The following is a 14348-nucleotide window of genomic DNA, read 5'->3' on the forward strand; positions in this document are numbered from 1 at the left end:
AAAATGCAATGCACACCCTGCCCCTGCATATGTGCCCTCCCACACATGCATGTCAGCCCCAAGCATGTGCCCACCCCCTTGCACACACAGCAGAGACCCAAAGACCAGCTGGCTGGTGGGGGATGTGCACGCATGCGCGGAGGAGCTGAACTGGGGCACAGAGAGGGCACTGTGTGCCACCTCTGGCACACGTGCCATAGGTTCACCATCACAGCCCTATGGTAAGATGGGCAGCCAATAAATTTAATAAACAAACAAATATGTTTATTCTGAAGGAGTCAGTGATTACTTGTTTAGAGAATCATTATGGGAATCCTGTATTGCTAGAATCTCATCTATTTTTTAGCTGCCCCTATTATTAGCTAAGTGCAACATTTATTGGCAGATGTTTTAGACCCATGGCTTTAGAAGAATCTTCATGTGAAATGCAGTCTCCTCTATTCTCCAGTGTTTCCAAAATTCTAAGATACCATAATTAGGGAAATGTTTTGGGAGAACTTCTGTGTGCCAAGATAAAGTTTGCCCCCTGCCACAATTTTCTAATGATGTGAATCTAAGAAACTCACCCTAGGAAACTGGTTATAGTTCTGACTTTCCAAATACTTCTCTCCCCCAAAAGGTTTATAAGTTGTTTTGTGTTATACAGGTAAACCTCAGTGCTTCCATGTGTAAAAGGAAAAGATATATAATAGCTTTTTTCATTGGGAGGAAAGTACGTAAATCAGTTGTATTAATGAGCAGGCTATGTGATCAGATGGATGATAAAAAAGAAATTATGAGAATTTAATGTGATAAGAAGAATGGTGGATCATCTGAAAATGCTTTGGCTGTCATATCTCCCCTTGATTCCTAATGTTTGTTTGTTTTTCTCTTTTCAGTTTGCGTTCTGCCGTGAATGTAAAGAAGAATACCATGAAGGGGAATGCCATAGCTTCTTCAAAAGTCCAGGAGCCACAGCTCAAATGGTACATATACTGTATCCACATCCATAGGATCTCAGAAAATTAATTAGAGGGGGGTTTGATAATCAAGAACAATGATAATCAGGGCCTTGGTGGGAAACCTCTTGTGGACAGAAAGGAAGAAGATCCAGCAGTAAACATCTGTTTCCCCTTCAGAAGTCCTACTGTTAGTTATTAGCTCTTTCCAGAGCCCTGGTGGTGCAGTGGTTAGAATGCAGTACTGCAGGCTAATTCTGCTGACTGCCAGGAGTTTGTTTCGGCCCGTCCCAAGGTTGACTTGGCCTTCCAGCCTTCCAAGTTTGGTACCCAGATTGTTGGGGGCAATATGATGACTCTGTAAACCACTTAGGCCTGTAAAGTACTATGAAGCCGTGACCCGTCAAAACCGCGGTCCACAAAAGCCCGCTCGACGAAAGCGCGCATTTGACGTCATCACAGCGCGACGAAAAAAATTAAAAATTGAAATAAAAATAAAATTAAAGCAAGCCGATTCACATAAAGGTAAGGGTTAGGTTTAGGTTTAGGGTTAGGGTTAGGGTTAGGTTAAGAGTTAGGGTTAGGTTTAGAGCGTTAGGGTTACGTTTAGCGTTAGGTTAAGGGTTAGCGTTAGGTTTAGCGTTAGGTTAAGGGTTAGGTTTAGGGTTAGATTTAGGGTTAGGTTAAGGGTTAGGTTTAGGGTTAGGTTTAGGGTTAGGTTTGGGGGGGTTAGGGTAAGGTTTTAGCTTTATTTTTACATTTATCGATCACAGCGCGATGTTTTCGTCGCACTGTGATGACGTCACGTACGTGCTTTCGTCGAGCGCGCTTTTGTCCACCGCGGTTTTGTGGTGGAACCCTATGAAGCAGTGTATAAGTCTTAAGTGCTATTGCTATACATATCATAGGTGCAACTCAGAAGTAGTTATTTTGACTTTAATAAAGTCATGAAACTTACATGGGATTTCCAACTTATTACAGACAGATGTCTGCTCAGAAAATGAGGCTTTTTTATCTTTACCACAATGGTATTCAGATTTTTGAGAAAATGACTGATGGGACTTCCATAAACCTTTCCTATAGAGAAGGATGAAAGTTTATGCTTGATGTACTTTTTTCCACGTTCTTCCTCTTTATAGCCCAGTGTTAATTCTTCATCCTACATCCTACCAATGCAAAAATCAGCACAGTGAGCAGCAAGCACAAATGTAATCTGCATTATGAAGATTATAAAAACTGATGGGGAGAAAGTAATTTGATTTTTATTTTAAGGTATTTAAATTTGTACTTTCTGATAGAGGTGTGCAATGGTTCAGATTAGATTCCCAAAACAAACTTTGGAACATGCAGAGGCACAAATATAACACCCATTTGCTACTGTTTAAAGCTGCTGTATCTATAGTCTAAATCACTTTTTGGAACTGAATCCAAAGAGCTGCACAGTGTTATTTTGAAACAAATAAGCAAACTGGAAAGATTTTCTTTTTTTTTTCATTTCTTGAAATAACATATGCAAACCAAAATGCACACACTATGCACATAATGAGATAAATTATAAAGGGAGGGATTAAAGAAATTTTGTGGTGCAGAAAACATCTCTTTAACTGGCTTTTGGGTCTTTTTAATACTAATATCTGATAGAGGTCCGTCCCCCCACCCCCCCGGCCCCAAATTTGCTGTTGTTCATCAACTTTCAATTACCTCACTGCAAGGAATATTTTAATGTTTGGAGATTTTAAAAGGGATGCTTTTAGATATAAACAAGGATTGAACTGATCATTATCTCTAATAGTCACCATAATTCAGAGTTCTGTTCACTCCATAAAGAGAATTGCCACACTGAGCAAATTTATTTTAATTTAGGTCAAGATAACATAAAGATTATTTTAAAAGCCAACCAATTTATATTTCAAACATAAACAAAGAGAAGTTCCTAAAGTGCACTTTTATGTTTCATACTGGGAAATTTTCTTTTATTTCTTGAAACAATCATGCTGAAATGAAGAAATAATTGAGTTGAGAACCCTACTCCTTATCAAGTTAATTCTTGGACTTTAACACAGGGCTGCACATAGTTGCTAGATTCCTAGAGAATGCCAGAATCCAAACTAAAACCATATTATTCATTAAGCAAATCAGCATCCAAGTGTCCTTGGATGCTGATCCTTTAGCTATCATCAGTTTTCTGGGTGAAACAGATCAAGACCGGAGAGGCATATATGAGACCTGGTTGGTTTTGAGAGATGGAAATATAGCCGATTTATACTATCCATAGTTCATGAGTTCCTTTTGACAAAGGAAAATGAGAATTCAGCTTCTAATTATAGTAAACAATCCTTTCTAATTATATTTGGACAAGCATATAACATATTAATGCTTTTAGTATTGTATTTCCAATGTTGCCTTGTCCTAGCTATGCTAATCACCCTAAGAAGGGAAAGGCAAGGGGAAAATTGATTAAGTGAACTCTGCCATCTTCTAAGCCAAATCATTCTGAAATTACTGCAGCCCTACCACACTTTCCCTATGCTGTCTTTTCCCTCGATCCTAACTTCAAAATTCTACCAGCCTGGAAGCATGATCTCTCCTTGGGGGAGCTTCATCAGTACTGGATAAATGATGAGCGCAGCAGATGAGGCAAAAAGACCCATTGCAATATGAAATAAGGATACACATGAGCATCTGTCCGCATTAAAATATGGCTTGTCTTACACTAATTAGACCTGGTCATAGAAATGCCCTGCTGTACAATTACATTATGTATATTGAAATTGATTGGCTCAATAGCAGGAAAAAGGTTATGAAATTAAACTTTGGTATTTACCAGTGATGATGAACCTTTTCAGTACTGAGTGCCCAAACCAGAAGTGCGTGCATTCACGTGCAAGTGCGGATGTGTGCACACCAGAGCACTGGAAATCTGAAGACCAGCTGGCTGATGCGCACATGCCTGGTTTTGGGCTGTTTTTCAAGCTGTTCTCAGGCCATTTTTCGGGCCATTTTTAGGCCATTTTCCGGGCAGTTTTTCAGGCCGTTTGGGGGCCAAAAATGGCCTGTAAAATCGCCTCTTTTTTTGGCTGTTTTCCGGGTAATTTTCAGACTGTTTTCAGGCCATTTCATGGTGCTCCAGCTCCCATGAAGACCAACTGGCTGGAAACCAGAAGAGGAGCTGGCGACGGCACAAGTGCCCACAGAGAGGGCTCTATGTGCCACCTTTTCCACGTATGCCATAAGTTCACATCATGGGTATATACAATCCAAATTTCAGAAAGCTCTTTCAGTTGGGACCCACAACAGTAAAATTCTTGTTAAGGTTTTTTTTTTTTTTAAGAGATAAATGTAGGGGTACATTTGACAAACGTTCTTTCCATCTTGTTATTTTTTTTATCTTTTTTTTTCTTGGTCACTGACAAGCAAAGTTATATTTTTATCATTGGATTTCTATTGCCCTTTTGTTAGCTATCAGTTCCTGGCGCCAAGGGGGCTTAATGGAGCCCAGAGCGATATTTTTTTAATTAAAAAGATAATAGGGGAGCCAGTGCTTGCTTATTTATTGATTTGATTCCTGAGAGACTTGTTAAAAAACTAATGCCAGGCAGCCATAAAGCCTCATGGGAGGTGGAAAAGGTAGTCATCTCTCAGGCACACATTGGCAAACCCAACCTGACACTAAACAGGCACCTAGGTATATCTCTTGTGCAGGGGGGAGGATGGACCAATGGCTAAGCTGCTCAGTACATTACAGGACTCCTATTGCTTCTTTACAAGAGGAGAGAGACTTTATGGGTAAGTCACAGAGAGAGAGTTCTTCTGGGACCTAATTAAGCATCTCTCTTAAACTAAAGAACCTGATAAAACAATCCCAGCACAGCACATGTGCCCAAACCTCCTGAAAGTCACAATTTGGGTGGTAAAGATAAAGAGGGGTATTGGGACAGTGTAGTTTTTCAAACAGTGGGTGACAGTTTGTATATTGATATTTCCCAATGTATTGACGGAAAATAATCACATACATTTTTAGCTTGATCTGCATCATCATTTAAGTGAATCCCATTGAAATGCAACCAGAAGCTTCAGTGATGCTTTGTTCAATATTATAATTTAGATATAAATTTGGATCCCTAGAGCACATCGCCATCTAAGTAAACTGCACAGAATCTTATTTTTACAAGCACATTCCCCCAGCTGTCTTGAGGTAAAAAACAGTTTTAATATCAAGCTTGTCTCTGCATGGGCTTTTTTGGGGAAGTAGATCAAGGAGCTGTGGTTTTGTTGTAAAAACTAAGATTGATTAAAAAAAATTGCACAAGGTGATTAACCTGGTCAGCCACTAACACAGTTCAAACATCCTGCCTCAGAGTTCTGGAAATACAAGTAGTCCTCGACTTACAACAGTTCATTTAGTGACTGTTCAAAGTTACAACAGCACTGAATGTGTCTTATGACCATTTTTCACACAACCATAGCAGGTCATATGATCAAAACTCAGCTGCTTGGCAACTGATTCATATTTATTTATGATGGTTGCAGTGTCCTGGGCTCATGTGATGAGCAATTGTGACATTTCTGACAAGCAAAGTCAATGGGAAATCCAGATTCACTTAACAACCATGTAACTAATTTAACAGATGCAGTGATTCACTTAACAACGGTGGCAAGAAAAGTCGTAGAATGGGACAAAACTCACTTAACAAATGTTTCACCTAGCAACATTAATTTTGGGCTCAATTGTGGGCATAACTTGAGGACTAGCTGTACAAAATTACATTAAATTGGTCCAAAGTCAACAGTTTTACAGAAACTGAACACAGAATACAGATTCTGAATATAGACTCTTCCTTGCTCATCACCTGCTGGTAAAGTACAAGCCTTTGCACTAGGCAAGTACAAGGAAGGCTTAATGAGGCCATCCGCTTTTCAATTTCATGTTATCTGAGGCCTGTGATGGCTCACCAAGTACTTGGATTGAAATCAAATTCTACTGTATAAGTTCCAAATCAAACTCAGAGCTATTTAGGTTGGAGAAAAATATTTCCTCATCCTACAATTGCTCTAAATTTAATATATCTGCATGGCAATCTTGCCTATGTCCAATTATAGGAACATATCAATGCAGCCACTCAGTAACCTTCTCTGTCCTCCAGTTATTTTATTATGCCTATGCCCTTTCTTTCACTTCATGCAGTCTTCATATTTTGCACATGGTGGCACTATGCTACTGAAAAAAAGTACGGGAAACCCTTTCTGAAATCGGCCAATGATTTTTTTATAATCTGTGAATTAATCCTGAATATTTTACAAAGTCCAAAATTACATGTTAATCATCCACATGATTTGAGGGGTGGGAGCAGGGGGAGCTTTCTATTCATCAATAGGATTTTAAAGACATTGTTAATTTGGTGCATCCCACAAACCCAGAGTTGTCTTTGAAAAAGTAACCGCATAAGCAATGCAAAATTCCTTTTCCAGGACATATTGTCATATTGTTTTCAAGGCACATATGTATGCATATAGATAGGTAGGCAGATATTGAATTTATATAGCTGCCCATCTCTCTTGCACGTGACTCTGGGCGGCACACCCAGTTAAACACAAACTAAATAATCAACATAATTTGTGTATAAAATTTATCATTTCAAAGGCCTATCATGTTAATGTTCTGATAACTCAGCCATCACCTAGAGATAACCTACACCTGCCCCCCATTCAAATGGCATAACCCTAACCACAGGAAGAAAGCAAACAGCACAGAGCACTTCCTCCTTAGCAACCGAGATAAGCAAAAAAACAGCACCAGATAAACAATCAAGAGCAGGGGAAAGCAGCGAAGATGTTCTCAAGGAACAAACCACATTCCTAGAGGTTCTTCTCATTCGTGGACGTTCCTGGGAGAATTCATAACGTGCCCTTAGGATATACTTCCAATTGAGAATAGCTGATGAACATTAATGAAGTTATTCTAAGTATAGTTTCTTAAGAGATGAGTAGAACGAACTGAAAATCCAGAAATGGTGAAGCTGGTTAAACTCCTAAAGTAAATTGTCAGATTACAGTGTAATTTACTCCATACCAATCCAGAAGTCTCATTCCGTTCTGTGAAATGCATATGTAGGCAAATGCACATTGGTTGGCAACCTGTCCTTTTTCTCCATGCAGCCTTCAGAACCATCTGAACATTTTCTGCTGAACAAGCCCTCCAGCACATAATTGCATGTGCAGGGGCTGCCTTATCTGAAATCCAGAGGGACATTGCATGATTTTGGAAAATTCCATCTGCATCCCCTAACTAATAATGTTCTTTTTGCTGCTTCCCCTTCCCCCAATCCCCAGACATTCACACTGCTTCTGTCCAGAATAATTGCACCTTGGTTCACATCTGGGGCAAAATATCCTTCTTTCATTCTGCATACGGGGTCACATATCTTTAGACGTGTACCATATGGGGTCTTTAGTGTTCTCTGAGCTTGCTTGTTTTCTTGCAGATGTTTAATTACCAAACTAGGTAACATTATCAGTGCTAGTAAGAAGTGTGGTTTGCTGTCAGTTTATATTCTTGTAGCTTGCCTTGGCAGTGTTGGTGGGGATGGTCTTAGAGATTCTTTGGTTGGACTGTTTATTGTTACCTCTTTGGCAGTTTCTTGATTGGGGTATTGCTTACTTGATTGTTGGCCTGATGTTAACCTTGAATTAATCTATACTGATCTGGGTTTCGTTTGCTGATGGAGACTGAGAGGTATTTGGGTCTTTTTGTTTCTTTTGGGCTGGTTGATTGTCTCTTTTGCATAAGTCTATAGCAGTGTTTCTCAACCTTGGCAACTTTAAGTCCTGTGGACTTCAACTCCCAGAATCTGTGCTGGCTGGGGGATTCTGGGAGTTGAAGTCCACAGAACTTAAAGTCGTCATGATTGAGAAACACTGGTCTATAGGTATTGTTAATGTCTATATGTCTATTGATGGCTAATTTGTCAGAATGCCAGGCTTCCAGAAACCCCCTAGTGTTTTTTATCTTGTTTCAGTTTGGGCACAGAGTTCCCAAAGATAGCTTTTCATGCATAAAGCAGTGTGTGCATAAAACCCTTTGCAAATTCCTAACTTTAGGCCTGTAATACTTCCTCCCCCTCCTCCCCCTGGAAGATGCTGAGAAAATTATTAAGAAGCATTATCGTTTGGTTGAATCTTAGTTTCATGCAGGTTGTGAACTACTGTTTATGTCTTGTAAAATCTGATCTCTTTTTTGCCTAGGTAGCTATTTTCTATAAAATATAGACTTTGTGTGCCTAGTAGCAATAATGACAGAATTTGGCTTTAGTGTGGGATTTTGTGATGCTGTTTCCCAAAACAAGCCAGTAGAGATACTAGCAACAATGAGTTTACCTATTCTTGAAAAAAATGGCTTTGATAAAATAATACTGCACAACCACAAGTGATTTCAGCTTCAAAATCCAAAAATAAAGGGTGTTCAATGTGCAGAAATAATAGTAATGGCTTCTGACTGTTTCATCTTTTTGTGAAGGTATAATAAAAGGAGCATGATGGCTCGGTGGTTAAAGACACTAATCTCGTCACTTGGAGAGGTGACAATCTGTGTTTGTGACCTCTGCAGTGTGCAACAGGGTCTTGCCCCAGCTCTTGCACACATAGTAGTTGAAAGCAGGCAAATAGATAAACAGGTACCATGAATGAAGACAAGTAAGTTAAAATAAACTGTATTGTCGCTTTTTCTGTGTATACATTGGCACACATTAAAAATGAAATTCTGATGCCCACTTTCAAAAGTGTATGTGTGTGTGTGTGTGTGTGTGTGTGTATATATATATATATATATATATATATATATATATATATATATATATATATGTGAGTGTGTGTGTGTATATACATACATATACATACACACATACATACATATATACTGTGTTTCTCCTAAAATAAGACCCACCCTGAAAAGAAGCCCTATCATGTTTTGAACGCATGCACTCAAATTAAGTTCTACCCCCAAATTTAACCCTAATTAAAACCCTGCCCACACCCATGGTGCAGTGGTGTGGCAAGGCACACAAGTTTAAAAAAAAAGCTAGGGTGGACATAGGGGTAGGGGGGTGGAGCTGCCCTATTTACCAGGCCTCATACATCCTGACACCTGCCTCATCTTCTTCTGTGGCCCACTTCTTCTGCGGCTGCTTGCTGCCACTCATACGCATCACCCCTGCCTCCGTTTCGCTGTCAGAGCCTTCTGGAAAGCCCTCTGCAGCTGAGAAACGGGCTCCGGATTGACATGTGCGGTGCCACCGGCCTCAGCTCAATGTATGACCACAATTCAGCCCAACATTTCTGTTGCTAATTGAGACATTTGTTAAGTGGTTTTTCCCGTTTTATGACCTTTCTTGCCACAATTGTTAAATGAATCACTGCAATTGTTAAGTTAGTAACCTCCTTGTTAAGTGAACTTGGCTTCCCCATTGATTTTGCTTGTCAGAAGGTCGCAAAAGAGGATCACATAACTGCAGGACACTGCAACCGTCATAGATATGAGTCAGTTGCCAAAGCACCTAAATTTTGAACACAGAACCATGGGGAGAGTGGTTGTAAGTGTGAAAAACAGTCCTGTCACTTTTTTCAGTGCTGCTGTAACTATGAACAGTCACTAAGTGAACGGTTGTAAGTCAAGGACTACTTTCATCTACTAAGAATAAACTTTCAGCTGTTGGTATACAACTACTCCCAATTATCATATGCAAAAAAAGTACAATCTGGTCACATGTTGTGATTTGTGTAACTTATTCATAGTTCGTGTTTTCTTCTCCCTTGGCAGGGATTTGAAATTGATGAGCATGCTGCCATGAAAGCTCGTTGGGAAGATGCATCCAAAGAAACAATAAAAACAACAACAAAGCCGTGCCCTAAATGCCATGTTCCTGTAGAAAAGGATGGTGAGTTTCCTGAAAGATATTTCACACTTCCCATAGGCAGATTTTAAAACAATATTGCAAAGCACTCCAATATATCAAATGTAACCTAGCATGGTTATAATTTTTATTGTTTTAGAATTGATTGCAAACATAAGTGTTATGTGATTTAAAACCACGAATAAAACTGTCTAAGATCCTTGGTCATCCAAGTCATGGTTGTCCCAAAGGTGTTTTTTTCAAGAGGCAACTGGACTTTCTTGTTTTTCTTTGAAGACATTTCGCTTGTCATCCAAGAAGCTTCACTTGAAGAGTTGAAGAAGCTTCTTGGATTAAAGGTGAAATGTCTTCAAAGAAAAACAGAACTGCCCAGTTGCTTGAAAAAGCACCTTTCGCACATGAATAAAACTATTAACTTTCTAGAAAATAAATTCTGATCATTCACTATGACCAAAAATGCCATTTCAACATCATGAAACAAAATTACAATTTTCAGTCACTGTAGGAAATGAACATACAAAATTATCCTTCAGAAACTCTTAAAAATAAAAAAATAAAGCACATGTAACTAAAATTTGCAGAAGATTAGAGTAAAAGTTGGACGCAGTGGCTCAGTGGCTAAGGCCCTGAGCTTGTTGACTAGAAAGGTCGGCAGTTTGGTGGTTCAAATCCCTAGTGACGCGTAACGGAGTGAGTTCCCGTTACTTGTCTCAGCTTCTGCCAACCTAGCAGTTCAAAAGCATGTAAAAATGCAAGTAGAAAAATAGGAACCACCTTTGGTGGGAAGGCAACAGCGTTCTGTGCGCCTTTGGCATTTAGCCATGCCAGCCACATAACCATGGAGACAGCGCTGGCTCTTCGGCTTTGAAACGGAGATGAGCACCACCCCCTAGAGTCAGGAACGACTAGCACATATGTGCAAGGAGAAGCTTTATCTTTACCTTTTAGGGTAAAAGGAGAACAGGGCAGAACTCACAGGATAATTTACTTTTGAATTTACTTTCCAAACTCACTACCCTGCAGATGTGTTGGATTTCAATGTCTATAATTCCTACTCAGTAGAATATAATTTGGTTTGATTTGGATTTAGGTGCCACATTGCTTCACTTTTCTTTGGTGCTCTGATTCTTGTTGCTGCTAGAGAGGAATGGTAGTTATATTAGGCTTACTTGTGATTACTATCTTGTCAGAGTTGTGTCATCCTGTATTGAAATAATAATTTCAACTGTATAGACCTTAATTCATGTGCTCATATCAGATGGAAAAAAAGTATATCTATTTACTAATAGTATTTCTAGGTCATTGCTCATTGAGAAACACAGGGTTTCCGCAACATGCCAGAAACCAGGCCACACAAAGCCCCATCCTTGGGATGCAGGCAGCATGTGAAACCATACCCCCTTCATTCCACAGAAAAACTTCTATGCACAAAACTGATCCTTAGTGCCCAAAAGGTTGAGGACCGCTGCCTTAAATTACTTAATGCAATTTCATATATATTTTATGAGAAGAAACTTGGCACAGTTTTATACCTAGCTTTCTTAGGATATTTTATTTTGAGCCATGAAACAATGGCAAATGGTTGGTACCTAGATGTCTTGATAATATTATGCTTCTTTAGTTAGCACACAATTAGAAACAGCCATGCTCTGAATAGAGTATCCAAGCAGGGAGCAGAGGCTGTCCAATACTTTCGTACTATACTGACTGAAAAATGGCAGGTCCTTTCTCAACATCAGAAATAATCTGCACATGAAAAGGACTTCATGAAGAACGCTAATAATATATCTTGGGAATTACATAGCTGCTAGAAAAAGTTCAACTAGTTAAGTGAAAGGACAAGTAAAAGCCAAGACCTTGGATTGGGACCTAAAATTATGAAATTAGTAATTTCCTAAGTTCTTATTTATATGTGTTGAGCAACACATTTTGTCCATGTACTGAAAAAGCCTTATTTTGGTGATCTACATGATCAATAAGCTTTCTCAATAACAAGAAAATTTCCTATGTATCCTTTGCAGAGCCTATGTGATCCATTTCCATTGATTACACATTTCAGAGTTGCCTATGCATATTTCCATGGCTTCTTATAACAGGTTTTATTCAATGGTCCATAACCTGAGAACTATTTATGGCCCCTCAAAACTTTGAGTATAATTCTACTACTTCCATATTATAATTATAAATGTGACTGGAAGAAAATACAGTATAATTAAATTGTAGAAGATTCATATTAATTACACTTATATAATTTGAAGCCTTTTAAATATAAATCAAATCATATGGCGCATTTATCTAGCCACACTTCCCATTTTAGAAGGGTAAGCCTGAAAACCCATCATTCAAAATCTAAGGGTAGCTTGCACAACTTTAATATATATGAATTGCTGCTCCACAAAATCATTACTCAAGATGTAAGTGTAGGTTTCACAGTCTTGATATATATGGATTGACACTTTCCCAAACCATCATTTAAAATCTAGGTGTAAGTTGCAGAGTCCTGATACAGATGGATTGCCACATCATCAAAAGTTAAGCTGGCTTGTGATCTATCAGTAATGAACCTTCCATTCGGTGTGCTTTAAACATTTTTGTTAATATCTAGAAGATGTCTAGTCCTTCTAAACACATTTAAATATTTGCAGTAATGAAGAAATATGTCTTTAATTTGAATGAATTGAAAAGGAATTTAGAATGGATAAGTGCAGCATTTCATAAACTACATTCTCCCCTCCTTTCGATTAATGATTCTTGAAAGTATAGTTCAATAAATTAATCGACAAATGGTTGGTTGTTTTATTTATTTATTCATCATATTTCTATACTACCCATGGCATCTAAGAGACTCTGGGCAGCTATCCTGAGCAATGAAGAGTTTGCAAAATTAAGAGAGCTCCACTGTCCCTTTCACATATAAATTAACGTAGGATCTAAAGTGAAACCCATCTGATACCCACAGACATACCAATTTATTATCTGCTTATGTTTACATTTGTACTAATGGTTGCCTGTCTTCTATGATTTTCTTATATACATTGTTGACTTTCTTCTAGGTGGATGTATGCATATGAAATGTCCTCAATCTCAGTGTAAATTTGAATGGTGTTGGAAATGTAGCCTTGAATGGAACAGAACGTGCATGGGAGATCATTGGTTTGACTGATCCTTAAATAATTCTAGAAATAACCAATTGCTTCACAATTCACAGTGAACGTCACAATTGCTTCCCACAATATCAGATTCCAAAGATTTTGTTCATGCTTTGAATTTCTCATCAATATTAATTGGGGGTTAATTAGGACATTTGGCTGTTTGCATTTTTCATAAGCATCAATATGTATCTTCAGATGATCACATCTAAGTCCAACATAGCAATAAAAAATAATAATCAGAAGGACCAGGCTATCATTTGTTAGATACATTCTGCTTACATCAAGACAATTCTGTAATGGTGCTTCTTCCCTAGAAAACTAGGTCGTCTTCAACCAGTTTCTGTTTTTAATTAATTTCATCTTTGAATTGAAAATGTGTTATCTATTATTGACAAAATAAAGAACTATACAAAACTGGGCCTCTCAAGTTGTTCAAACTATTGTGGTTTATATTTATCAGCAATGTGATTTTGTGTTTGAAGGCTTAGAAATGTTAATTTTAATTGCATAGGTATAATCCAGTGATGGCGAACCTATGACACGCGTGTCAGTGCTGACACGCGTAGCCATTTGGGGTGACACGCACAGGATTTCATGCGATTCATCCTCGGCTCCTGCACGGCCGCCGAGGATGAAAGAATCTGTGCTGGAGGAACGGGGGGGACGTGTGATCTCCCCCGCCCACACTCACTGTATCGCCGCCGCCCCTTTCTGAGCGCAGGGGCTGCTGGTAAGGTGTGCGTGCCGTGCGCACACACGTCATCAGCACGGCGAGGGAGGACCCGCAGGAGAGGAGCGCGGGAACAGTGCGCGCCTCTCTCCAGTCAGTAATAGGCAGGTTAGTTAAAGAATTCGCCCTCCCCCTCACTTATCTCAGTTCACGGCAGGGCTGTGGAGGCTGCTGCTTCCAGCTCCACGTCCTCATCAACATGCCGCTCCGGCCCGCCCCCGCTATGAATATTCATATTCTTCGCCCTCGCGTCACTAGGAATATTCATAGCAGGGGCGGGCTGGAGCGGCATGTTGATGAGGACGTGGAGCTGGAAGCAGCCGACTCCACAGCCCTGGTTCACGGCACCCCAAACAAGTTCAATAATATCAAGGGCAACATACGAAATCGACTGATGAACAAAGAAGTTACTAAGCAGGTATGTTAAATAATTTGTTTTTGGTTTATTAAATACAATTATATATTGCAATTATACATTTTTGTAATTTAAACTATAAATTGCGCAAAATTATGTTTTTGTTGAAGTGACACACAACGCGAGTTATGCTCGATTTTTTGCCGATTTTTGACACACCACGCCAAAAAGGTTGCCCATCACTGGTATAATCCCAAGTGCAGTTTC

General features: G+C 39.1%; 1 protein-coding gene across 1 annotated transcript in view; it reads left to right on the top strand.

The window, feature by feature from the left end:
• Nucleotides 1–13510, top strand: part of PRKN (parkin RBR E3 ubiquitin protein ligase) — a 785743-nt gene extending 772233 nt beyond the window's left edge. The window contains exons 10-12 of the mRNA XM_014068674.2: nucleotides 879–965; nucleotides 9751–9868; nucleotides 12898–13510. Coding sequence (XP_013924149.2) covers nucleotides 879–965; nucleotides 9751–9868; nucleotides 12898–13007 — 315 coding nt within the window. The 3' untranslated portion in view covers nucleotides 13008–13510. The remainder of the gene's footprint in view (nucleotides 1–878; nucleotides 966–9750; nucleotides 9869–12897) is intronic.
• The last annotated feature ends 838 nt before the right edge of the window (nucleotides 13511–14348 follow it).

This window comes from Thamnophis sirtalis, unplaced genomic scaffold (genome assembly GCF_051295495.1).
Source record: "Thamnophis sirtalis isolate CommonGarterSnake01/CBP01778 unplaced genomic scaffold, rThaSir2_p1.2 scaffold_6, whole genome shotgun sequence".
Lineage (NCBI taxonomy): Eukaryota > Metazoa > Chordata > Lepidosauria > Squamata > Natricidae > Thamnophis > Thamnophis sirtalis.